Source organism: Prionailurus bengalensis, chromosome C1 (genome assembly GCF_016509475.1).
Source record: "Prionailurus bengalensis isolate Pbe53 chromosome C1, Fcat_Pben_1.1_paternal_pri, whole genome shotgun sequence".
Taxonomy (NCBI): Eukaryota; Metazoa; Chordata; class Mammalia; order Carnivora; family Felidae; genus Prionailurus; species Prionailurus bengalensis.
The window spans coordinates 46172465-46198469 of record NC_057345.1 but is presented as its reverse complement, the minus strand read 5'-3'; the positions used below and the strand labels follow the sequence as shown (position 1 = coordinate 46198469).

The 26005-nt window shown below is 46.9% G+C and overlaps 1 protein-coding gene across 1 annotated transcript in view; it reads left to right on the top strand.

Annotated features, from left to right (window-relative positions):
• Nucleotides 1–1959: 1959 nt before the first annotated feature.
• Nucleotides 1960–26005, top strand: part of FYB2 (FYN binding protein 2) — a 130689-nt gene continuing 106643 nt past the window's right edge. Inside the window, 1 exon segment of the mRNA XM_043573341.1 lies at nt 1960–2343. Coding sequence (XP_043429276.1) covers nt 2011–2343 — 333 coding nt within the window. The 5' untranslated portion in view covers nt 1960–2010.

Below are 26005 nucleotides of genomic sequence, written 5' to 3'. Positions count from 1 at the left end.
TTGAGGCAGAGAGAGGGTGGTAAAAGGGGAAGGATATCTTTGGTGCTTATGTAATGCTCAGCACGGTAGAGATGTTCACATGGCACGTAAACCCTTGGGCCAGCACTGCCCGTCCTCTCACCTAGTTTTATAGAAAAGGAACACACATCTCAGAGAGGCTGCATCGTGGACATTCCCGAGGCCAACAGCTAGGGGTAAACTGGGTCTAGGGCCTAGAGGATCATAAGGTAATAAGAGATCCTATGGGGTTCCGCAGGTCCTTAGGCCTGCCTACTTGCAAAACACTCCTAACAGCTACCAACGATTGATGCCTACTATGTCCTATGGCCTTCCATTGAAACTTGTCCTGAACCAGACTGAAAACCACAGAGCTCCAAGTCCTTCCAAGGGCGGGGAGGGGAGACCCTCTTGACCCACTCCCCGCCCCTTCAACCCCCTTCAGCCCCGCCCACTTCGACCCCCTCCCCCGCTGCCTCCACCATTGCAAGCGGGTCTGAAGCCTCCCCCCCCCCCCCCCCCCCCCCCGCCGGGAGTGCTTGCGTTAACAGCAAAGGGAATTTGACAACCCCACTGCCAGCTGTTGTTGGGAGGAGGGCTCCTCATTCTCCAAAGAGCTCCTTCCGTCTTATCATTTACAAATGTACACAAGACTTCATCGCCTTGAACAGAAGGGAGGACAGGGTGAGAGGGAAAGTTACGGTTTTTGGCCTGCGCCCTGTTTCGTTGGAGGAACGGACCTGCAAGCTGGTTGTGAGCAGAGCTGCAGCGTGGATCAAAGGGAGTTAAGAAATCAATGCAGTGAGGTGTGCTGACCACTGATTTTTTAAATTGAACGGCACATCATGGCTCAGAGAAGAATAGAAAGTAACAGCATGATCACGCCCATAGAAGAGTGATTATCATCTTGAGAAGTGTTTATTTTAGTACGTGGGTATGCGTGTGTGTCGGCGTGGAGGCTCATGATGTAGAGGACAGATCTTACGGCAAGTCATTAGTTATTAAAACACACCTAAAAAGCTTACCTAAAACCCATATTCCCAGACCCTAGATTAGAGACGATTCGTGTCCGCCTTGGGAACTTGGACCCTGTATTTTTAATAGATGCCCTGGCAGCTGTGACGATCAGCCAGGTATGAGAACCTCACCTGCCCTCTCCCTCCTCTCCCCCACCCCCCTCCCTCTCTCCCCCTCCCCCCTCTCTCCTGGACAGCTTCATGCTCCAGCTGAGCCCTAACAAAAGAGAAATCACAGAGACCTGCTTCAAGCAGCAACCCCCCCCCCCCCCCCCCCCCCCCCCCCCCCCCCCCCCCCCCCCCCCCCCCCCCCCCCCCCCCCCCCCCCCCCCCCCCCGGCAGCCCTGAGCTCTTGAGAACTGGGAAATGAGGGTTGGGTTTCCAGCACCAGTAGTCAAAACAACAAAAGCAAAAACCCCTTCCTCCACCCTCCTACTCCACCCCTGACACACACACCAGAAAAACAAAACCACTTTGGCGACAGCCAGGCCCAGGTTCAAACCCTGATCCTTCAACTTACTGCCTATGTGACCACGGTTACAGGGCAGGTTATGGGATTTCTCTAAGCCTCAGTTTCCTGGCCATTTAGGTGAGAATAATTGCCCTTCCCAAGGGTGTGGTAGGATTTAATGTAAGAATGTATCCATATGCGATAATGTCAGCCCCGCAACAGGTGCTCCACGATAGCAGCTCCCTTTCTGGCCCCCACCACCCCTCCCTGCAAGCTTTGGTACTCTCTGTCCTCTTTGGGAGCCTGAGGTGAAGTTAAGTAACCATCTCAGGGGCGGGGTTGGGCCAAGGCTGTTAGTAACTTACTAAGGGACATTACCTCCTCCAGCCCAGCCGGAGCGCTAGGTACTCACAGGCGCCCTGCCACCACCTCCCCTCCCTCCCCCTCCCTGTTCCTCAGCCGCTCCCCCGTGCCTCCTGCCTGGGGCACAAAGTGAACTCCTCTGTAGAGTGACTGTTGGGCCAGCCTGGGGGAGAGCCACTAGCTATGAAGGGCCAGTTGGTGGGTCTTTGGACAGGGAGGACCCCTTCCCTGCTGCAGGTGCGGGGTGCCCTGCAAAGTTGGGCGGCGGCGGATGGAGGCGGGTCTGCGCCCAGCCTGGGGCCGGGAAGCTCCATCCCCCGGAGAGGGAGGAGCTGCTGCCCTGGTGGGGCAGGTGGGGGGAGCCTGGGCCCAGGTGTGTCCGGGGCTCTGGGAAGTGATTGCTCCCTGGCGGACGCAGGCAAATTAAAGCAGTCTTGGCCCCAGGATACCGCTCTGGGAAGCCGCGTTCGTCTCCCAAAGGATCCGTCGGTTCTTCGGAGGAAGGCCATGGAAGGGGTAAGGCTTGCCGGCTTTCTCTGTGTTCTTTCTAGTGCCCGCCAACAGACAGCGGTGGCAAAGAGCTGTTTCTGCCTCCCCGGGGAGAAGTAAACGTGTGGGGCTAGTGCGGTTCCAGAAGACTCACAGGGGCCCTGCTCCCCCGAGCAGGGGGGACAAAAGGAGGGCGTGTACTGGGTGCTCTGCATCGCCTCCCTGACTCTCCGAGGGTGAGGGGACCAGAGGCTCTCCGGATGGTGGCACAAGGGGTCCTGGCTCACACCCCGCCAGCTGGGTTTCTCACCTCTTCCCCCAGCCTGGGTGTACCTGCCTGTTGGCCTTTCTCTGTTTGTTTGCCCTTGTGGACCCGGCCGGTCCCTTGATGATTAGTGGGCTTCCTGGTCAGAGGGCAGGACTGCCCGGTGCACTGCTGTGGCTTGTGGCTTCATTGTGGGCTCTGCTCCTTATTAGCTCTGTGGTCTGGGGCAAGTGAGTTCATCCTCCTGAGCCCCCCGGGTTCCTCGCTCATAAAATAGGATTACTAGGAGAATCACTGGATTGTGAGATGGTTGGAGGTATTTATTAAACTAGAGACGACCTGTGGGCGAGTGGCGAGCCCACAGCCCAGGTGGACTTCCTCTCCTCGCAGGTGCTGTTTGCAGGCCTGCAGAATCGCTCAGCTCCCTGACCGGTCTTTCCTTCTCCCGTTCTCGACTCCCTTCTTTCCCCTCTTCAAAGTCAGCTTCTTTCCAAGGGGGACAGGGAGCTGTTTTGCTATAGATGTTCCTTAATATACATTTGGAGTCAAGTCGTTTCCTCCTGTGAATCCTGTGGCTTCCCTCCCACGGGTTTGGTTTTAAATGGGGAGAGAGGACCCTTTTCAAAGCCGTCACCTGTCAGAAAAAGCTCCCTTTTGTCCCGCCCTGGCATGAGACTGTCTCTCTGGCTGAGCAGTCCAGCTAGCTGAGTTTGGAACAGAGTGAGCAAGGGCACGCTGGTACTCCATCTCCCTTCTGAATTCTCTCTCCCTCTAACCTGTGGCCCAGCAACTTTCCAGAAGCTCTTCCCCGATGGAAGAAAGTCAGGCTGAATACATGTACTGTGGTCGTAAGAAAAAGAAACGCTCGTCTCTTTTGCCCTCCCTCATCTACCAAGACGTTGCATGGCACCCACTGTTTGAATTTATCTACATGGACAACACCGTGAGGTCGATGCCTTTTACCCCTTTGTTTATACATATACATGTTTATATCCATACATGTATATGTATGGAGGGGGGAGGATGAAACTGATGGTCAGAATGTCACTTGCTCAGTATCCTACATCTGGTCAGTAGCAGAGCTGGAGCACGGATACAAATACTAAGTGCCAGCTGTAAGCCAGGTATCGCTAGCAAGGATAACAAGAAAACAAGCAGAACGTTAGGCAATTTAGGAAAAAAAAAAAAAAAAAGGCAAACACAAAGGGCACTTTAGCTAATGCGGTTATGCAACTTTTTCTGTTCATGTAAGGGGGAAAAATCAGAGAAATATGGGTCCCTTCTCAGAGGATTTGGGGGGCGCCTGGGTGGCTCAGTCGGTTAGGCCTCCAACTTCGGCTCAGGTCATGATCTCGTGGTCCGTGAGTTCGGGCCCCACGTCGGGCTCTGTGCTGCCAGCTGAGAGCCTGGAGCCTGTTTCAGATTCTGTGTCTCCCTCTCTATCTGACCCTCCCCTGTTCATACTCTGTCTCTCTCTGTCTCAAAAATAAACATTTAAAAAAAAAAAAGGACTTTGTTTTATTTTTAACAAGTCAACACAATATTCGTCACTTCAGTCTGTTTGTCCTGGGCACCTGTGCTGTGTTTCCAGGGCCCATTTAAGCTGTTGCAGGTGCAGCAATGAGCCAGCCAAAAATGCTGCCTTTATAAAACCTACTCTAGTGGAGAAAACATATACTGTATGTTTATGACATTATACAATATATATTATATATAATACTATACCTTATATAGAATGTATAATAAATACTATGTAATAACATCTATAATATACATAGATATGTTATACGCATATATTAGGTTGGATCACAGTGGTTCCAATGTAGAAACACAAAGCGGGGAAGAGTGTGGGGATGTTGAGGCAGCAGGTGAGCCTATTTTAAATGGGATAGTTTCAAGAGCAGCTTCCACAGGTGATACTTGAACAGAAACTTGAAGGAAGTGAGGAAGTTGGCCATGTGGATATCTTAGGGGAAAATATTCCAGAGAGAGAGAATAGTGAATGCAAAGGCCCTGTGGCAGAAGCTTTTCTGGTGTGTTCAGGAGAGGCAAACTGTCCAGAATGGCTGGTGTCGAGAAAGCCGAGCGTGGTCAGATCATTGCAGGGCCCTGGAACTTCAGATTTTCCTCTCAGAGGGAGGGAGATCTGAGTGGCATAATAGAATGATCCAGCTTAAGTTTTGTTTTGTTTTTTTAAATGTTTGTTTATGTTGAGAGAGAGAGAGGGAGGGAGAGAGCGAGAATCCCAAGCAGGCTCCAACATGGGGTTCAGTCCTATGGCCCTGGGATTATAACTGAGCCTTGAACAAGAGTAGGAGGCTCAACCGACTGAGCCACCCAGGTGCCCCCAGCCTACATTTTAAAAAGATCACCTGGCTACTGTTTTGAAAATAGATGATGGATCAAGAGTGCAAGCATAGACTCTGGCTCACCAAGCAAGAGGGCATGGTGCCTCAGGCCAGGGTGTTAGTAATGGTGGCTAGAAATGGTCAGATTCTGGATACATCATGAGAGTCGAGTCGGAAGGATTTGTGGAGGGTGGGGGGTGGGAATGAATCATCTGTGACTCCAAGGTGTGAAGCCTGAGCACCTGGGAGAACTTGAATGGGGTGATTTAAGATTAAACAGGTTTTCAAGGAGATCAGGCATCAGTTTTAATCTTTCAGAAGATTGTAGGATGCAGAGAAATAATTTATTGTTTTAGGGCACTCAGTTTTGGAGTGGTTTCTTCTGCATCAATAGATACCTGAACAAGTGGAGGTGCCTGAGTGGCTCAGTTGGTTAAGCGTCTGACTCTGGATCTCAGGTTATCCCACAGTTTGTGGGATTGAGCCCGCAATGGACATCATGCTGACAGCAGGGAACCTGCTTGGGATTCTCTCTCTCCCCCTCTCTCTGCCCCTCCCCCTGCTTCTGCACTCTCTCTCAAAATAAGTAAATATTTTTAAAAAATAGATACCTGAACAATTAGATATCCTTCGGTGTTTTGGCTGTACTAAATGTATCCGCCCCCACCCCACCCAAAGAAGGCTCAAGGGAATTCTATAAGAATATATTTTGTTACATAGTTTAGGCACCCAGACAGAAAGGTTGAGGAGTCTTTTTCCAAACCTATAGTGAGGTTATACCTCAGTGTACTCCCTCAACCAGGTAAGTTTGCACTTAGTCACACAGTTTTGGCAAAAGAGAATCCTAGCATTTTTGAGCTGGGAATGCTTTTCAGTCGGGATGCTTACAAAATAGTATTTGAGTTTTGATGAATGAGCATTGGAGTTGTAATTGACAGACCAGTATTGATGTTTACTTCTGCTTCTTAATAGTCAAGTGATTTGAGCAAGTTCTTGAAACAAAATGTAGGAGTTGGGAGATTGCTCAAAGACCGAGAGGTCAGGGGCGCCTGGGTGGCGCAGTCGGTTAAGCGTCCGACTTCAGCCAGGTCACGATCTTGCAGTCCGTGAGTTCGAGCCCCGCGTCGGGCTCTGGGCTGATGGCTCAGAGCCTGGAGCCTGTTTCCGATTCTGTGTCTCCCTCTCTCTCTGCCCTTCCCCCGTTCATGCTCTGTCTCTCTCTGTCCCAAAAATAAATAAACGTTGAAAAAAAATTTAAAAAAAAAAAAAAAAAAAAAAAAAAAAAAGACCAAGAGGTCAAACAACTCCCATTTTAAAGATGGGGAAACTTGGGGCCCACTGGGGAAAAGTGGCAAGACATTTTTAATTCTCAAGTTAGCTAACATACAGTATAGTCTTGGCTTCAGGAGTAGATTCCTGTGATTCACCACTAACCAATAACATCCAGTGCTCATCCCAACAAGTGCCTTCTTCAATGCCCATCACCCATTCTCTGTGTTTAAGAGTTTCTTATGGTTTGCCTCCCTCTCTGTTTTTATCTTATTTTTCCTTCCCTTCCCCTATGATCATCCGTTAAGTTTCTCAAACTATACATATGAGTGAAGTCATATGGGATTTGCCTTTCTCTGACTGACGTATCTTGTTTAACATAATCCCTTCCAGTTCTATCCACGTTGTTGCAAATGGCAAGATACCATTCTTTTCCATTGCGGAGTAGTATTCGTGTGTCTTCTTTATCCATTCATCGGTTGACATTTGGGCCTTTTCCATAATTTGGCTAACAATTTCAAAGGGTTTTTACTTATAGTGCTATAAGCATTGGGGTGCATGTGCCCCTTGGAATCAGCATTTTTGTATCCTTTGAATAAATTGCTAGTAGTGTTATTGCTGGATCATAGGGCAGTTCTATTTTTAATTTTTTTGAGGAACCTCCATACTGTTTTCCAGAGTGGCTGCACCAGTTTGCATTCTTACCAACAGTGCAAAAGGGTTCCCCTTTCTCCGCATCCTCGCCGACATCTGGTGTTTCCTGAGTTGTTAATTTTAGCCACTCTGATAAGGTGTGATGTGGTATCTCATCGTGGTTTTGATTTGTATTTCCCTGATGATGAGTGATGTTGAGCATCCTTTCATGGGTCTGTTTGGCAACACATTTTGTAGCGACTTCCTTACCGTGCAACACATACAGTGGATGCTCCGTGACTGTTCTCGTTAATTTTGATAGTAAACCTGGAGACAGCAGATCACTAGGCCCTACTCTTTGATTATCTGATAGGTGGTTACCAAACCTCTTCTGTGAGCCAGGTCCTCTCATAGAATTTCTCGCCTGTCTATTCTAGATGCCATCTAGTTACTCGGTCTTGCAGGGGAGAATGTCAAGAAAACAATTTGAGTATTAAATGAAAAACAGAGGGATGAAGAAAGCTCTAAGTTTTGATGGGAAGCACTGAGAATGGGTGCCTAACCCAGGTTGGGGTCCATCCCTGGCTCCTTAGAAGAACTAGTGGGAAAGGGGTGGGGTGGAGAAGGGGAGGGAGGAAGAGACAGGGAGACACAGAAAGAACATGGCCAAATTCCAAGAGGTTCAGATATTGAAGGACTGACTAGCATATGCACTTGATCCTGTTAAGCCAAGAGCACTGCATAGGACTTCACCTCCAAAATGGGGAAAGTGAACCGAATGTCCCCCAAAGTCTTGTCATGCTTTGATACTCTTAGACTGCAGGACTTTCCCAAAGTCACAGGTGGCTTATTTTTTTTTTTAATTTTTTTAATGTTTATTGATTTTTTGAGAGCCATAGAGAGAGAGAGAGAAACTGCGTGCACGAGTGGGAGAGGGTGAGAGAGAGAGGGACACACAGAATCCAAAGCAGGCTCCAGGCTCTGAGCTGCCAGTGCAGAGCCTGATGTGGGGCTCTAACTCGTGAATCCTGAGATCATGATCTGAGCTGAAGTTGGATGCTTCAGCAACTGAGCCACCCAGGTGCCCCTACCAGTGGCTTATTTTTGACTGAACTGAGTCTAGAACCCAGGTTCTGAATGCCTTTAAAACCACTTAGCAAGCCCTCAAGGACAATTCCAAAGGGTTTTTATTTTTTTGATGTTTTTTTCCTGAATGATACGATTTTTAATGAGTAGTAACTCACAAGACAGGGTACACGTTTAAAAAAAAAAAAAAAAGCGGACCAGCCAATGGAGGAGGATGGTGTTGGAAAGGACCGGCTGTTGAGAGCTTGTTCCTGGGAGAGCAGTGTGAGCTGATTAAGATCTGATTGCTGGGGTGAGGTTTCTTACGAGTCCCAGAAGAATTTCTGAGGAGGGGGAAAGGGAAGATGACTCAGGTATTGACAGTTCTGAAAGACTGGCCACATCTCTCCTGCCTTTGCAAAGAACTAGTTGCCTTGAACTGTGTTGTCGAGTCCTCGATGGTAAGGAGCTGAGTGACCGGCTCACCTGCAGGGCTGACCTTGTGCCGGCCGGTGTGATCCCATGTCCCAGACCCCAGGAGTTCGTGAGCCTCACATCGAGTCCAGTCCTCCCTGCTCCAGAGTGTGTACCCTTAGTTCTCCGCTGGAGATAGTTCTAACAGGCGAATCCGATCACATCCCTCCCCTGCTGAGTCCTCCTCCGGGCTTCCCCACTCTCTGTGAAGTAGAGCCCGAGACCTTGAGCCTGGCTGACAAAGCTGGGGTGTTCCGGTACCTGCCCTGTGAGCTCCATTCCAGCCTCCTGGGGCTCCAGTCTGGTGTTTTCCACGTGCACACTCTTCCTTCCAGAATGCTCATGGCCACTTCCTCTAAGACCCAGCTCAGGGGTGCCTGGGTGGCGTGGTCTGTTGAGCGTCCGACTCTTGATTTTGGTTCAGGTCATGATTTCTTTCATGTTGGGCTCTGTGCTGACAGCATGGCGTCTGCTCATGCTTTTCTCTCTCTCCCTTTCTCTCTGCCCCTCCCCCTCCCTCAAAAGAAATAAAATTTAAAACAAAGCAAACCAAAAGACTCAGCTCAGCTGCCACCTCCCCGAGAAGCCTTCCTAGCCCCTTAGTCACAAATGGTCTCTCCTCACCTTGCAAGACCTCAGCCCTTTGAACAGACCCTGGCCCGGACTGGGAGATCCCGGAGAGCGGGGACTAGGTGCTGCTCACAGGGGTGACACTGCCTGGTGCCTGAAAGCAGGGACTCTGAGGCAGCCTGACTGGTTCCACTCCGCGCTGTATCATTTCCTAACTGTTCAGCCTTGAACCAGTCACTTAATCTCTTTGTGCCCCCAGTTACCTCATTTGTAAAGGGACATCATGGTCCCACTTACTTCTTGGCCTCCAGGCGGGGTTTAAATAAGTGAATACACATAAAGAGCTTGAACAGCTCAAAAGGCAGGTAATTCTACACACTAAAGTAGCAACAAGCTGTAATAATACACGAACTGCTCTGCCTTGAATTGTGTGCGATCCTCTCAAAGCCGTATGTGGAAGGCCTAACCCCTACTACCTCAGAAGGTGACCTTATTTTGGAGGTAGGGTCTTTACAGAGGTCAGGTTGTTAGGGCGAGGCCTCATCCAATACAGCCGGTGTCCTGATACATAGGAGGAGTGGAGACAGAGACCCGGAGTGAAGGCAGAGTGAAGGGAAGCCATGGAGAGAGGCCTGGGACGGGCCCTTCCCTCAGCCCTTACAAGGAACCCTTACAAGGACCCCTGGATCTCAGCCTTCAGTCTCCCAACACTGTGAAGCAATCAGTTTCTGTTGTCCAGCCGCGTGGTCTGGTGTGCCTTGTATGGCAGCCCCACCAAGCTCCTCCATGGACCTTACCAATAAATTAAGAGAATTAATGTGGATACTGGGTGACCCGCCCCCATCGGTCTGGGCGGTGTCTTTCACCGTGTTGTTATTCTGACCCCTCTAAACACAGCTGTGCCTAGCTCTTCTGAGAAGCATTCTGAGAAGTCGTTTTTACCACCGGGCATGGGAAATGGACGAAAGTGACCCGGGGACCACGGTCCCTGTTCCTCCCTGACCACTGACTTTGTGGATTTGGTTTTTCTCACCTGTAGAAATCTCAAAGAGCAGTCTCTTGGGGTGATTTATAAAGATAGATCCTAACATTCTTTTGGCACATACCAAATACAAAGAAGTGACAAAGTAAGGTGCTTCAGAAACGATAATTAAGCAATTTTGGACCCTGATATTGGAAAAAGTCAGTCTTACTGCCTGTGCTTCACTATCACTATTTTCATCTTCTCTGTGTCACAGAAAAGGCAGAATCAGAAATCAAACCCCTATTTGACCATTCTTAACCTGGTTCCAGTTTGTCGTGATCACAGTGAGTGGCGTATCAGAGGTTTTTTTAAAGATTTTTTAACGAGAAGACTTGAAGTCTGGTCTTTCCGTCCCCTTGTTAGGTGGCCTTGAACAAGTCCCTGATCTTCTCTAGGGTTCAGCGTTCCTGTTTCTAAATGTGTCCAGTAATATTTATTTGATATTTTGTCCATGAGAATGACATAGAATAAAATATTTGCTAGTACCATTGAAAATAAAATCCTGTACAGGTATTCATAGCTGTTGATTCCAGCAAAATTTCCCAACCCAAAGTTCGAGCAGAGAGGACCTGAGAATTCAGACCACCTTTGGAGTCCTGCCTCCCCCACCTTTTGTGAACCAGCCATTAGCTCGTCTCAAAGATCAGCATGTGATCTTAAGAAAATCATAGTTGAGGGGTTTTTGGTTTTTTTCTTTAACAATTCGAAGTCCATATGTAAAAACAGAGCAGCATTACTTAAACGTTTAAAGGATCAACACAGAAGTGCCGTATTCCACACCCTGAAAAAGGTGCCCATGGGTCTCCTGTCTTTCTCACCGTGCTGTTTCCGAGCACACGCACAGGAGCCTTGTCTCCAGGTTATGCTACGCAAGAGGGAGCACTGCCTCGGGAGTCTGCAGACCTCCGCCTACATTTAGTCCCTGCCACTCATGCCTGTGTGCCCTTAGGCAAATATTCCATCTCTGAGACTGGGCCTCTATCTCACTTGGCAATTAGGAAGTAATGAATGAGATGACTGATCGGGAAAAACACCTAGCATCAAACGTGTCCATGCAGGGCTGATGGCTCAGAGCCTGGAGCCTGTTTCCGATTCTGTGTCTCCCTCTCTCTCTGCCCCTCCCCCGTTCATGCTCTGTCTCTCTCTGTCCCAAAAATAAATAAACGTTGAAAAAAAAAATTAAAAAAAAAAACAAAAACAAAAAAACGTGTCCATGCAACCTTGCTCTCGTGTGCCAGGTAGTCCCTTGTGAGCTCAACAGTGGAGACCTTGAAAGCATTTGGGATGTTTCTGCCTCATTCTGACTCTGTGTCATGAGCAAAGGACTTTAATCCCTGGTTCTGTAATTCTCCAAAACAAAGAGAACACACAGGGTTGCTGGAAGGGTGTTGGGTTGGGTGGGGGTGGGGAGAGGGTAGATGGGCTAAATGGGTAATAGGCATGAAGGAGGGCACTTGGTGGGATGAGCACTGGGGGGTATACAGAAATGATGAATCACTGGGTTCTCCTGAAACCATTATTACGCTCTATGTTAACTAACTTGGATTTCATTAAAATGAAACAAACAAACAAAAAACAAAAATAAATTGCTCATAGACATGTTCACCAACTCTGTGCTCTTAATTCCCCTTGATGCCCACCGCAGTGTCATGCTGAGTGACTGCTTTGTTGAACTAAGGTCCCTAAAAGGAAGAAAGTATCCGTGAAGGACCCACTCTGCCAGTCCCTGCACCTAGATGTGTTGTTTCATTTAAACCTCACAAGTGACCTGCAAGAGAAATTATCCCCGTTTTAGACAAAGAAAGAAGTTCTTTAAGGTTGCATGCTTTCCTCATTGTTATTAACACCAAACACTGAGCACCTATGTATGTTAGGCATGATCCTTAGTTTTTTATATGTATCAACTTCACAGCTGCTCTAGAGAAAGCACTGCCTTTGAGAGAGACAGAGAGGTTGTGTAACTTGCTGAAGGACACACAGCCAGTTGGTGGTGATGTTAGGAGTCAAACCCAGAGCTGAAGTGTTCAAGGGCACTCTCTGCAAGAGTTTGGCTTCCCCTAGAAACTCCTGGATAGTGGTATCCTCCTACAGAAGGCACAGAGTTAGCATAAAAAGGAGATGCCTTCTTACACACCAAATCCATGAAATGCAAGGACACCATTTCCCTGAGTTTCTGCTTGGAAAACTATGAAAGCACACACAGGTGGAGTGACATAGAACGTTCGTACTGTCCCTCAAGCCTCTCCTTCAGAAAAGACCTCCCTTCAAGGCGTGCATTCACGATGAAAACCAGTGATAACTCTCCCAGCAGAAAAGCAGAGCCTAGTAACATCCTTCATCTAAAAGGTTGTTCCAGAGTATAGCTACAACTGTTAGAATACGTCCCAGTTAACTCCTTAAACTACCTACAGGTCAAGGTGTTTCTCCTTACCTCAGGGGGGGTATAAACCTCCCATAGCTTTAGTAGTGCTGAAGACCTTTCTGTTGACTTCTAACTTTGCAAGACTGGAGTGGGAAAGCATATTCAAATTCTAGACTCCCTGTTGGGAAGGTTTACCGGTAAAACCCTGTGATCCACTGCAACCCAGGAATGCAGTGTGGACCTGGGGGCTGTGAGGGCTGAGAAGGAATCTCAGTTACTGCCTTTCTTGGCCACCAGCATGGGGTGAGAGAGAGCCATATCCACACAGGAAGCTGCGTAGTATAGGTTAGGTGCGTGGATGAGGCTTCCAGAAATTCAAGTTCAAACTCCACCCCCTTCAGGGCATTAACTCTAAACATCAAGTCTCTGGTCTGAAATCGTAGAGTAATAGCATGTGGGGATAACTTATCAAGGTCGTCCAAAGATTTACATGAAATGCCTTTTTCTCATTCACTTCTTCCTCTGAGGCAGGTGGAAGAAGTTCTGTTTCGAGAACCAGTCTTGGCCTTGGCAGTATGTCTGTGTGACTTGGGGCAAGTCGTCAGAGTCTTCACCTATAAGACAATGTGTTGAGTCAAAGGTTATCCGTTAATTACCACTCTGAGTACGTGCCCTGAAAAACTTTATCCCTGGCAGCAAAGGAGATGTCTGGCTCACGGGGAAGTCAATAAGATGAGTGATGTTTGTTTTATTTATTGGTAAACCCACGGCTTTACTCCAAGTGGAATTTGAAACCACTCATGGCTTGTCTCCATGTTTCTTGATGCTTCTCTGGCTCAAACTGTGGTAGGATAGTACTGCGTGACTAACACCCTCAAGTCAAACGTTTGGTTCACATTCTGACTCCATGACTTGCGGGTTACGTGTTGAGTCACTGGGTGCAGAGCTCCTCCCACTCCTGTTGGGCATGTAGCGTGTGTGTATGCGCGTGAGAGACCGTTACGTGAAATCACTGAGATTCTGGTATATCTAGCCACTATATACCCCAGAGTGTTTTTTTGCAGAGCACGTATGTTCATTTCCTATTGTTGCTGTAGGAAATTACCACAAAGTTGGCAGCCCAAAGCACCGCAATGTCATTCTCCCACGGGTCTGGAGGTCAGGAGTCTCACGTCAGTCTGCAGGGTTGTGTTCTTCTAGAGGCTGTAGGGAAGAACGGGTTTCCTCAACTTTTTCAGTTCAGAAGCCATCCACAGTCATCGGGCTATGGCCCCTTCCTCCAGCTTCAAAGCCAACAGCGTAGCACCTCCCTTTCTCTCTGACTTCTGCTTCTGTCCTTATTTCTTCTAAGACTCTGACTTTCCTCCCTTCCTCCTATAAGGACCCTTAGAGTTATACTGCACCCACCTACACGCTCCAGGAGAATCTCTTCATGTCAAGAGCTTTAACTCCATCACATTCCTAGATCCCCTTTGACCACGTAAGGTAACCTGTCCCCAAGTTCTGAGGATTGGGGCAGGGACAACTTTGGAAGGGGGCATTGTTTAGCCTCCCACAGTCCTAGACTACCATGACCATTATTCGCCCCAGTGCTGTCTTGTTTTTCAGAGCATGTGTCCTACTTGTTTAAAAAAGAAAAGGAAAAGTGTGTAAGTAGCTATTTAATTTCTCCCACTCTGGATCATAAATTCCACAGAAGAGAAAGTGCCTATTTCTTACTGTTCTCTCTCCTGATGGCTTAAATGGTTAAACACAATGATGACAATAGATGATGTTTTTGGGGCTAGGCAATATGCTTAGCCCTTCCTGTGAATAATATACTTTAATCTGTACAAAGCCTGGCAAGAATATGTAACATTACTGTTCCTGTTTTCAGGCAGAGAGACTAAACTTAGTTGGGTGGGTGGGGCCACCCAACTAAGTGATGGGTCCAGTAGCTCTACCCAAGCCTATCTGACCCCAGAGATCTCTTAGTTAACAGACGTTGTACTAAGAGCCTATGAAATAAAACCTAATTTAGATCTCCCTCAAACTGCTCAGAGTTTAATAGGAAAGATGTACAAAAGTACTATAATAAATGCCATGGGACAATTATTATGTAATATGGACAGTACCGTATGTTCAACTGACTGAGGGAGCAGACAGGAAGAATGTTTTAAGAATGTCTTCACCTGGGACACCCGGGTGGCTCAGTTGGTTGAGCGTCTGACTTCGGCTCGGGTCATGATCTCGCAGTTTGTGAGTTTGAGCCCCCGCGTCGGACTCTGTGCTGACAGCTCGGAGCCTGGAGTCTGCTTCAGATTGTGTGTGTGTGTGTGTGTGTGTGTGTGTGTGTGTGTGTGTCTCGCTCTCTTTCTCTCTCTGCCCCTCCCCCACTCACACTCTGTCTCTCCTTCAAAAATAAATATTAAAATTTTTAAAGAATGTCTTCAGGGGCGCCTGGGTGGCACAGTCAGTTAAGCGTCCGACTTCAGCCAGGTCACGATCTCGCAGTCCGTGAGTTCGAGCCCCGCGTCAGGCTCTGGGCTGACGGCTCGGAGCCTGGAGCCTGTTTCCGATTCTGTGTCTCCCTCTCTCTCTGCCCCTCCCCCGTTCATGCTCTCTCTGTCTCTCTCTGTCCCAAAAATAAATAAACGTTGAAAAAAAAATTAAAAAAAAAAAAAAAGAATGTCTTCACTCAAGTTGGGTGAATCAGAGAAGGCTTTCCCAAGGGAGATAATTTTTTATTCTAGTTTTAAAAGATGAAAAGTGTTCACCAGACAACAAGGGGTAGAGTGGGAAAGGCATTCCAGGCATACAGAACAGTGTATGCAAAGGAACTGAGGCAGAAAACAGCATGGCATGTCTGCGGATAAAGGGACAGTGGCAGAAGAGGAACGTGGAGACCCTCATGTCCCTGCTGAGGACTGTGTCCTCCACACAGCACTGGAGAAGTACAAGGGTCAAGAGTGCATGGTGGCTGGTAGGAAAGATTCCCTGGGGGCTGAGTTAACTAAGCCCTTCTCCTCATGTTGCTTATGAGCCAGAGGGTATGTAGTTAGAGAATTGCTTCATTTCAACGTTTGAGATAGAGGGTCATAGAATCATTACAAAGTCTTGCTTTAAGCCATCCCCCTCCATCCCCCACACACTCCCCATGAGGTGTATTCATCCACTCATTAATTTAGTGTATGTTTTTTGAGTACTCTCCATGTGGTAGGTGCTGTGTGAGACACTGAAATCCCAACTCCTTCTCTTTGGTAAGCCAGTTCCAAGGGTTAACTGAGCTTTTCCATCTGGAAAATTCTTCCCTGTCAGCTCCACAGCATTTATACATACTCAAAGATAATATCTTGAGTCTTTGTTCGATTCCGGTGGGTTTTTTTTTTCATTTTTTCTAAAAATTAGACTTAATGTTGAATATTCCAACTGCCTCAAACAGTGTCTTATCCCAAGACACTATTCTTTTTAAAATTTATTTATTTAAATTCAAGTTAGTTACCATACGGTGTAGACTTGGTCTCAGGAGTAGAATCCAGTAATTCATCACTTCCATATAACAGCCAGTGCTCATCCCAAGAAGTGTCCTCCTTAATGCCCATCACCCATTTAGCCCATCCCCCCACCAAACACACTCCAGCAGCCCTCAGTTTGTTCTCTGTATTTAAGAGCCTCTGTTTTTTTTTATTTGTATTCAGAGTATTGTCATATTTTATTTGATACTCATAAGAAGAACCTCATGAAGTAGACAGGACAAATACAATTATTAGTATTTCAAGTATTACCAAAAATGGGATTTTATATCTTCAGTTGGTCAAGAATTTTAGTTTTCTCGGGTCATGATAAGTTCTGCAAGAAATAATTTCTATACGGTTGTATAAGATTGTGGTTAACAAATTTCATGTATGCATGTTAACTTGGTCAACGTGATTTTGTTGACCGTTTGCTCTGACCAGTACCAAGCCAGACTCGCGGATTTCCAATCCTTACCACAAACTTGTAAAACCATAAGGGATCCTATTTTATAGATGAGCAAACTGAGGCTCTACGAAGCTGAGTGACTTCTTCAAGATCAGAGTGACATATAAGTACTCCAACCCTGGATTGGTTCCAGTATTATTTCTATTTTCATTTTAGCCTCAATGAGTCAGAAGCTTATTCTTCTTGAGTACCCAAGGTTATACATCGTAAAAATCAGAAAGCAAGAGTACCTCCTTCTTTTCATCTTTCTGCTCTCAAAGCTAAGTAATTGCCTATGATTGTTTTCTTTCTCCCAGCATCATCTGATATTAAAGCCTTATTATTTCTTCTTGTCAGTTCGCACACACACAAAATCTCATTTAATGTTCCATGCAGCCATGCATTCTAGTCAGCAGAGCCTGACTCAATCTGCCCTTCAACTATTTTGGCTGTTTACCACAAGCTGGTATCTTTGAGCTGAGTAAAAAAAGTCTGACCCGGCACCCATAAGATCAACTCAAGACTATATCCATGTAGTTGATGTCTCAGGTTTTTTTTTCCTTGCTAGGTACCCCAATGTGTTTTCCATATTTAGCTGACCGTATGCTAAGAGAAACCTCAGCCTCCAGGAGTGAGTAAAAATGGGCTCATGGATGGAGTTCAAGGAAACCAGCGCTAAATGCTTGAAGGGAAGGGCCTGTGTTGCTGTCCATTGTTCTGAACTAGTATTGTTGGCTTGGCTGGGTACAAGCTGGGAGAATGGAGAGAGCAATGAGGGAGAGAGGGCAATTTCATAGGGTCATTTCACAAAGTGAGTAGGACCAAGCAGTAGACTAGAATGAAAGCTCCAAGAAAACCCATGGATACTGCACCTCAGAAGAAGAGGGAGGCCAACATGGAAGCATTTCTATTATTGGCAACTCAAATGGCCACCTGTCAGAACAGGTGGAATTTTTTCTATCTGAGACCATCAGGCCAATTCTGTGCATGTTTCCTAAGTGTGTACTCATTGTCACAGATAATCATTTCATCATATTCAAAATCACCGTGATCCTCATCAACATCGTTATCCCTCTCCTCCTCCTCATCTGTCTCATTATCAATATGCCAACTGTCCTTATCAAAATATAATTGCTGGGGGCCTCCTTTGTGCTAGGCACCGGCCGGCGTTGATGTCTATGGCAGTTCTATGATAGGAATAGTTGTATGCCCATTTTATTTATCAGAAAATAGGGGACAGTGAACTGAAATAGCTTTGTAGAGACAGAGCCTGAATTCATAGAGCTAGGATTCTAATCTAAAATCTTTCAACCCCAAAGCCCACATTCTTTATTGCTGCCGGTGAAGTAGCTCTTAGCATAGGGAAGAAGGGGAAAAATGTGAAAGACAGTAACATTGTTACAAACACTCCAGTTGAGAGAGCACCCGGGCTCCTGGAACACATGGAAATCACCACCTCTTGCTGCATACCTGATGGAAGGCTTCCACAGGGACTTGCAACGGAGCTGAGTGAAGCAAGACAAATATTTTTTGGTCCATAAAAGGGAAGAAGAGCATTTGAGGCAGAGAGTGAAATGTGTGCAAAGGCATGGAGGCATGCAGTCCTCCAACAAATACTTAGTGTCTTCCCTGATCCAGGCACTATGTTAGGAAACCCAAAGGTGAATAGGAGACAGAAGAGTGCATTCGGTGCAGTAGATGAACCTAGGGGAGATAAGAAGGAAAGCTTCTAGAACCATTAGTATTTAGAGGGGAAGGTGAGAGGAAAATAAACTGTTAGTAATATACCTGTATTGTACTTTACAATGTATCTTCACATGCCTGGATCGTGACCTAGTACATAATAGGCACTCGATTAATGAATGAATGACTGAATAATTTGTTGACCTTTAAAACAACCCATTTGCTGGTAAGCTCCATGAGGGCAGAGAATACTTGGTCACCACTCTTCCTGCCTGTATCTGCAGTGGGGCCCCTGAGTCACACAAATCCTGGGGGAGCAGTTCACGTGGCAATCTGTGAGAGTGATCTGTGTGATCACACAATGTGTGGCTCGTGTCCCTCCAGATGTGCAACATAGTGGGGTGGGTTCGAGTCTGATTTAGGGGATTAACATTTGTTGACCGAATAAGGTAATGAATGAAGAAGAAAGGGAGGAAGGCTAGACAGAGATGACGGTTACTCCTGCAGGAAGCATCCGTTAAGTCTGGGATCCGTTATCCCTTCCACAGGGAAGATATCTATAGTGCCTGCCTGCCTCAACACCCATCTAGTGAGTGAAAGAGCCAAAAGTGGATCCTGGGACCCTTCTGGTCAATGCTTTTCTACCACAGCACACAGTTTCTCTGTAATTTCCATCAGTTCAAGGTTCCCCCCCCGCCGAGAGGCCAAGGGTGCTTCTTTCCTAGGAGACAGTCGGGCTGCCGAATGCGGCACTAGCCCCGCACGGCTGCTGCCCTCCCAAGGTAAGGAAACTGGGAGCTGGTGCGATGACTTTCCCAGGGATGGCTTGCAAGTAATTGCTGCTGTAAGTGTCCCTCACGAGTGGCTCTGGCTTCTCTAGCTCTTTTTCTTAAAAATTTTTTTTTCAACGTTTATTTATTTTTGGGACAGAGAGAGACAGAGCATGAACAGGGGAGGGGCAGAGAGAGAGGGAGACACAGAATCGGAAACAGGCTCCAGGCTCCGAGCCATCAGCCCAGAGCCTGACGCGGGGCTCGAACTCCCAGACCGCGAGATCGTGACCTGGCTGAAGTCGGACGCTTAGCCGACTGCGCCACCCAGGCGCCCCTTCTCTAGCTCTTTGAGTGAAGAAGATTCCGAGCTTTGGTGAGGGGATTAGCAGAATGCACATGTAGAAAGCACAGACTGTCAGGCATCAATTTTGGCTGAAGAAGTTTCGCCTCAGATAAAAGGACTTGGGAAGGCTCTTCCTTTGCATTCTTGGACTGTTTCCAGGCACCAGTTGAGGCTGTGGTGGTGTGTTGGAGCTGGGGGAGGGAGGGCAGAAGGCCTCGTTGGAAGTTTATCGGCTCTCCAGTTGTGGACCAGTGACTTGGCCCCTGCAGCTGTAGTGTCTTCATCCGTAAGACAAAGCCCATCACTTCTCCGTTGCCCATAGTGAAAGAGGAAGCAAGACGATGTCTGAAAAGGGACTAACCCAACGTGGGAGAATGGGAAGAGCTTGAGTTTTGCAGTCAGACCTCATTTTTTATTTTTTTTTTAAAGTTTATTTTTATTTATTAGAGAGAGTGTGCCAGCCGGGGAGGGACAGAGAGAGAGAGAATCCCAAGCAGATTCTGCACTATCCGTGCAGAGCCCCATGTGGAGCCCAAACTTACGAACTGTGAGATCATGACCTGAGCCGAAACGGAGACACCCTGGTGCCCCAGGCTTCGTTTTTAAATCCAGATTTACCACTTCATAATGAGGCAACTTCGACTAGCAACTAATGATAATAGTTATCTAGCATTTGTATAAAATCTGTGTAGCAAGCGCTGTGGTTTGCCCAAATTAACAGGCAACAACAGTGTAAACGTGTTAGTGTTTGTTAGTGTTGCCATGTTATTGACAAGAGCCAGGGAATGGAAGTAAGGTTCAGCCCCCCTGGCTGACAGTGAAAAGGCCAGGATCGGAACGCTGACTCTGAAGTCTACGGCATGGTTTTTAATCTCTAAGCTAAGCTGCTTGCTCTCCGAGCCTGTTTTCTTAGCTCTACAATGAGGATAATAACACCTGCCCTGCCGGGTTGTCAGGAGAATCTGCGCTTCGATGTGCAAAGCACCCGTTGCAGTGGTACAATCTCAGTGAATGGGGTGCAGGTGGGGGGGTGGGGGAGGATGGCACCACGTGACAAGAGTGACAGTGGCACGCCAGGTCTTAGAGATGATGCCCATTTCCGTGACTGGAGAAGGAAGGTACTGACCAGACAGAAGACCAGACGGAAGCTGCTTTCTCTTATTTAAAAAACAAAGTGAAACAAAAACATCTATCACCTGTAAAATCTGTCCCAGTTGCCTTTGGAGTGGTGTCTTTGAGTTCTTTGATGGTTTCTTCCTGCAACTGGGACTCAAACGTGAAGAGTGAACCTAAGAAATGAACATGGCCGTGCTGGCTCAGGAGTTTACATCATAAGCTGGAGGGTGAAGGCAGTGAGGTGCTGAAAGGAGTTATTCAGTCCTTCGCTTTTCTTTTTTTTTTTTTAGTTTTTAAAAAAATTTTTTTTTCAATATTTATTTATTTTTGGTACAGAGAGAGACAGAGCATGAACGGGGGAGGGGCAGAGAGAGAGGGAGACACAGAATCTGAAACAGGCTCCAGGCTCTGAGCCATCAGCCCAGAGCCTGACGAGGGGCTCGAACTCACGGGCTGCGAGATCGTGACCTGGCCGAAGTCGGACGCTTAACCGACTGCGCCACCCAGGCGCCCCCAGCCCTTCGCTTTTCAAATTTCAGTAAATCACACTTGAAATAAAACTGTCATGAACCCAAAGGACACTGAGCGACTGTTCTGTTTAGGGCTCAAGAGGGCAGCGGGGAGGGCAGGAAGCCTCTTCAAATAAGGACGCCCTGATGTTTCCAACTTGCTGGTAACAAGTTTCTAGGGAAGCCTCCCTGTTCCTGCCCCAAATTGCAGTGCTGAACGAGCGGGGGGAGTGTAATGGGGAGGCTGGATGGGGGGGTAGTTTGGAGACTTTCCTGTGCATACAGATCGTCAGCGCTGACTCTGGGACCTTCTCCTCAGGCTGCTGTGTCCACCTGGCACCCCTTTGAACTTAGCATCTGAGAATGTGTAACCTAATTTGTCCTCTGAGACCCTCACCTGTACCACATTTCAGTATCTTGGAGCAATATCTGGAACCCAAGTGTTCTTTTGTTGTTGATGGAGGTTTTGTTTTGTGATTTCCTAAAAGGCATTATGAACCTTGTTGGTTTCAAACGAGTCATGATCCACCACCCCCCACCCTCCCGTGCCTGAGGGTTTCATGTCTTGATTGAGGGGATTTCGAGACTGCAAAATACCAATTTCTAATTCACCCTGTGCCTGTATGGTCTGCGAAAGTATTTTGAACCATAAAAGGCAAATGTGTGTTAAGTTTGTTTTTAATGGCTTGCAGGGCCTTTCAGCAGACTCAGGCTGGTTTTTCTCCTTCCCCATCTCACATTTCAACCAACTGTGGACCCCACACTTGGCAGGCTCTCTCAGGCCTCCGGTCCCACAAATGTCTCTTCTGTCCCAAGTGCCCCCCAGCCTGTTCTCCACCAGTGACTTTCTCCAGGAAGGTCTTTGTGCTCCCCAAACCCAGTTAGGTGTCCCTCTTCCCACACCTGGTGCTGCCTTGTCACAGCCGTGGCTGTGGGGACCCGTTGTCTGTTTCCTTGTCCGTCTTTTCCGTGAGACTGTGGGCTCCGTGACGGCAAGACCTGTGTCTGTCTTCTTCACTTATGTGACCCATCGTAGGCATGCAACAGAGAATTGTTGGATAAATTTGGGAGCAGACCAATGAAAACCTGTCACTGCAGAAAAGGTGTGCTAGAGCAGAGTTAATTTTAACATCACTGACCCCTGTCCTCGGAGCCACACCGAGCAGCTTGTGCATCATGCTAGCTACCAGGATGAGGCCGTTCACGCTCCTCTCTGCCACTTTTCTATAAATGTAAATTCACTCCAAAGTAAAAAGTCTATTCTCTCTCTCTGTCTGTCTCTCTCTCTGTCTCTCTGTCTCTGTCTCTCTGTCTCTCTCTGTCTCTCTCTCTCTGTCTCTCTCTGTCTCTCTCTCTCTGTCTCTCTCTCTCTCTCTCACACACACACCCCCCACAAGCTTTGGCATCAGGGCTGAGTTCCTTATGCTTGGCTCACACACTCATTAGCCACATGAAACGTGGATGCAAAATGAACAGATCTTTTTCAAGATGTAACAAGACGGGCACCTGCGTGGCTCAGTCAGTTAAGCGTCCAACTTTGGCTCAGGTCACGATCTCGTGGTTTGTGGGTACGATCCCCGTGTCGGGCTCTGTGCTGACAGCTCAGAGCCTGGAGCCTGCTTCTGGTTCTGTGTCTCCCTCTCGCTCTGCCTCTCCCCTGCTTGTGCTTGCGCCCTCTCAAAAATAAACATCTAAAATTTTTTTTTTTAAATGTTAAAGGTAAAAAAGTTTGAGCCCAAATTAAGATAGCCTGGGATACACAATCCTCACACACAAGAGAGTGCTCAGAAAAAGGAACATTTGGTGCAGGGTTATATATATGTTTTTCTTTTTACATAAAGAGTTACAAATCATCCTGAACAAAGACATTCCAGAAAGTTATGGACTTTATCTTATGCTTTTAGCTTGTGCAAGGCTGTATGACTTTAATCTTATGGGTTTTTTCTTACGTTTATGTTTGGAATGCTCCTTTTTTTGTTATTTTTTTTTTTTTAACAGAGTAGATGTACAATGTGTGTTCAGGGCAGAAATAGAGTCCATGCTTTGAGGTTTTGCTGGGTCATTTTGACCTAGGTAAACGTATAGCTTCCCTAGGAGCCCTTGGAGCAGGGCCCATAAACAAGAAAAGTTAAAAATTTCCTCTACTGTATCAGACCTAACCAAGGTTCAGAAACTCTGATCCTTGGTTTTTCCTCCTCTGGGGCACAGCTGGGAAGCCCGTTGTAAGGATTACAGTAATTGAGACAAAATGCACATATTGCTATGCTTAGTGCTTAGAACCATACTAACATAATAAGATGTAACATACACAGAATTCAATGCACTTTTCATATTCTCTTATCTAGAATTCCTCCTAATTTTTCCACAGTCCCTCTGTCCATAAATGCTTCCTAATCAGTTCAGTTAAAAAATATTGTCATCTGGGGCACCTGGGTGGCTCAGTCGGTTCAGCGTCCGACTTCAGCTCAGGTCATGATCTCACAGACCGTGAGTTCGAGCCCCGCGTTGGGCTCTGGGCTGATGGCTCAGAGCCTGGAGCCTGTTTCAGATTCTGTGTCTCCCTCTCTCTGACCCTCCCCCTTTCATGCTCTGTCTCTCTCTGTCTCAAAAATAAATAAACGTTAAAAAAAAATTTTTTTTTTAAATATTGTCATCTACACTCTGTGGACCTAGGTGTAGTGACAGAAACAAGTGGAAGAGAGTACAGTCTGGTCCATGCCCCGAGGACATCAGTATGAGTGGGGTTCAGGTAAATCAGACACATAGATGGATGCTTTTTAATAAAATTAAATAAATGGAAAGACAGAGGTAAACAGAGAGTGCTATAAAGCAGGGAGCAGGTATTAGCCCAGCCTAAGCGCTGGAAAAGGCTTCTGGGATGGGTTGATTGCTCATCTGAATCTCAGAAGATGAATAGTTTACCTGGGCACTTAAGTATGGAAATGCCATTCCAGGCTGAGGGAACAGCATGAGCAAATGCGCGGGAGGCAAGTCCAGTTTTACTGACGGGGTGAGTTAGAGGCAGGAAGTAGTGGAAAATGAAGCTGGGGTTGGAGACAGGAGAAGATCAGGGGGCCTGTGTGTATGGATGGAATGTGTAATTTATCATCAGGAAAATGGGGGCCATTGAAAGATTTTTAACAGAGGAGGATGTGATTCAAGCTGCAGTGAAGATGCATCGTTAGCATGGATTTAATTTGTAGGTCTCTAAGAGAGCCCTTTTAAAGAACATTTCCTCTAGGTCATTACCCCAGAAATCCATTCATTTTTGTTTTTTTAATTCAGTACTAGTTTGGCAAATCCTGTGGACTTATTTTTTTTTTTTTAAAGAATTTTTTTTTCAACGTTTATTTATTTTTGGGACAGAGAGAGACAGAGCATGAACGGGGGAGGGGCAGAGAGAGAGGGAGACACAGAATCGGAAACAGGCTCCAGGCTCCGAGCCATCAGCCCAGAGCCTGACGCGGGGCTCGAACTCACGGAGCGCGAGATCGTGACCTGGCTGAAGTCGGATGCTTAACCGACTGCGCCACCCAGGCGCCCCCAAATCCTGTGGACTTATTAAGAGTAAAGCATCATACTCAAGCCTGTCAGCTCTACCAAGATAAGTTTGTTTTTCTGTCTTCTTTCAGAGAGTTCACAGACTCTTTGGGAAGGTGGGGCATCTACTCGGGTAATTGCAGTAGGACATGGAAAGTAGTGAGAGGCATGAGACTGTAAGAGATATGCAGATGAGATGCTACAAGACATGTTTCCCAATCTACTCCTTGGCCCAGATGCCGAGCTGACTATACAGTAAACACTCCAAGTGATTCATAAAACATGGGCACCCCCTCCCCCATAGAGTCTGTGTCAGTGGGGCAGGTTCAGAAGTCCTCAGGACATTCCCATGCATGGCCAGATCTAAAAACATTGCCAACCAAGGTCTGAGGAAGGAGACATTTTGGGCTACAGGGGAGAGTAGACAGGGAAGAAGTCCTGGGGCCCAGGGACTCATATGGTGGAACCAGCAATCTGCTAGAGCTGGGGTACCAGAACAGACAAATGGGTGAGAGGAGAGATGGTGATCTAAGAGGAAGATCCTTGAAACTAATGTGCTGGAGATAGTCCAGCTATTGGTAAAGACAAAGTCTAGAGTGTATCCATCCATGGAGAGTGGTGGCTGAGATAGGGTGGAAGAGATCATCGGGAATGATGTTGGAAGGGCTATCGATAGGGATTCTAAATTTTTTTTTATTATGAAATTTATTGTCAAATTGGTTTCCATACAACACCCAGTGCTCATCCCAACAGGTGCCCTCCTCAATGCCCATCACCCACCCTCCCCTCCCTCCAATCCCCCATCAACCCTCAGTTTATTCTCAGTTTTAAGAGTCTCTTATGGTTTGGCTCCCTCCCTCTCTTTCTTTTTTTTCCCTTCCCCTCCCCCATGGTCTTCTGTTAAGTTTCTCAGGCTCCACACAAGAGTGAAAACATATGCTATCTATCTTTCTCTGTATGACTTATTTCACTTAGCGTAACACTCTCCAGTTCCATCCACATTGCTACAAAAGGCCATATTTCATTCTTTCTCATAGCCAAGTAATATTCCATTGTATAGGTAAACCACAACTTATTTATCCATTCATCAGTTGATGGACATTTAGGCTCTTTCTGTAATTTGGCTATTGTTGAAAGTGCTGCTGTAAACATTTGGGTACAAGTGCCCCTATGCCTCAGCACTCCTGTATCCCTTGGGTCAATTCCTAGCAGTGCTATTGCTGGGTCATAGGGTAGGTCTATTTTTAATTTTTTGAGGAACCTTCACACTGTTTTCCAGAGTGGCTGCACCAGTTTGCATTCCCACCAACAGTGCAAGAGGGTTCCCATTTCTCCACATCCTCTCCAGCATCTGTAGTCTCCTGATTTGTTCATTTTAAGCACTCTGGCGTGAGGTGATACCTGAGTGTGGTTTTGATTTGTATTTCCGTGATGAGGAGTGACATTGAGCATCGTTTCATGTGCCTGTTGGCCATCTGGATGTCTTCTTTAGAGAAGTGTCTATTCATGTCTTCTGCCCATTTCTTCACTGGGTTTTGTTTTTCAGGTATGGAGTTTGGTGAGTTCTTTATAGATTTTGGATACTAGCCCTTTGTCTGATACGTCGTTTGCAAATATCTTTTCCCATTTCGTTGGTTGCCTTTTAGTTTTGTTGATTGTTTCCTTTGCAGTGCAGAAGCTTTTTATCTTCATGAGATCCCAATAGTTCATTTTTGCTTTTAATGCCCTTGCCTTTGGGGATGTGTCAAGTAAGAAATTGCTGCGGCTGAGGTCAGA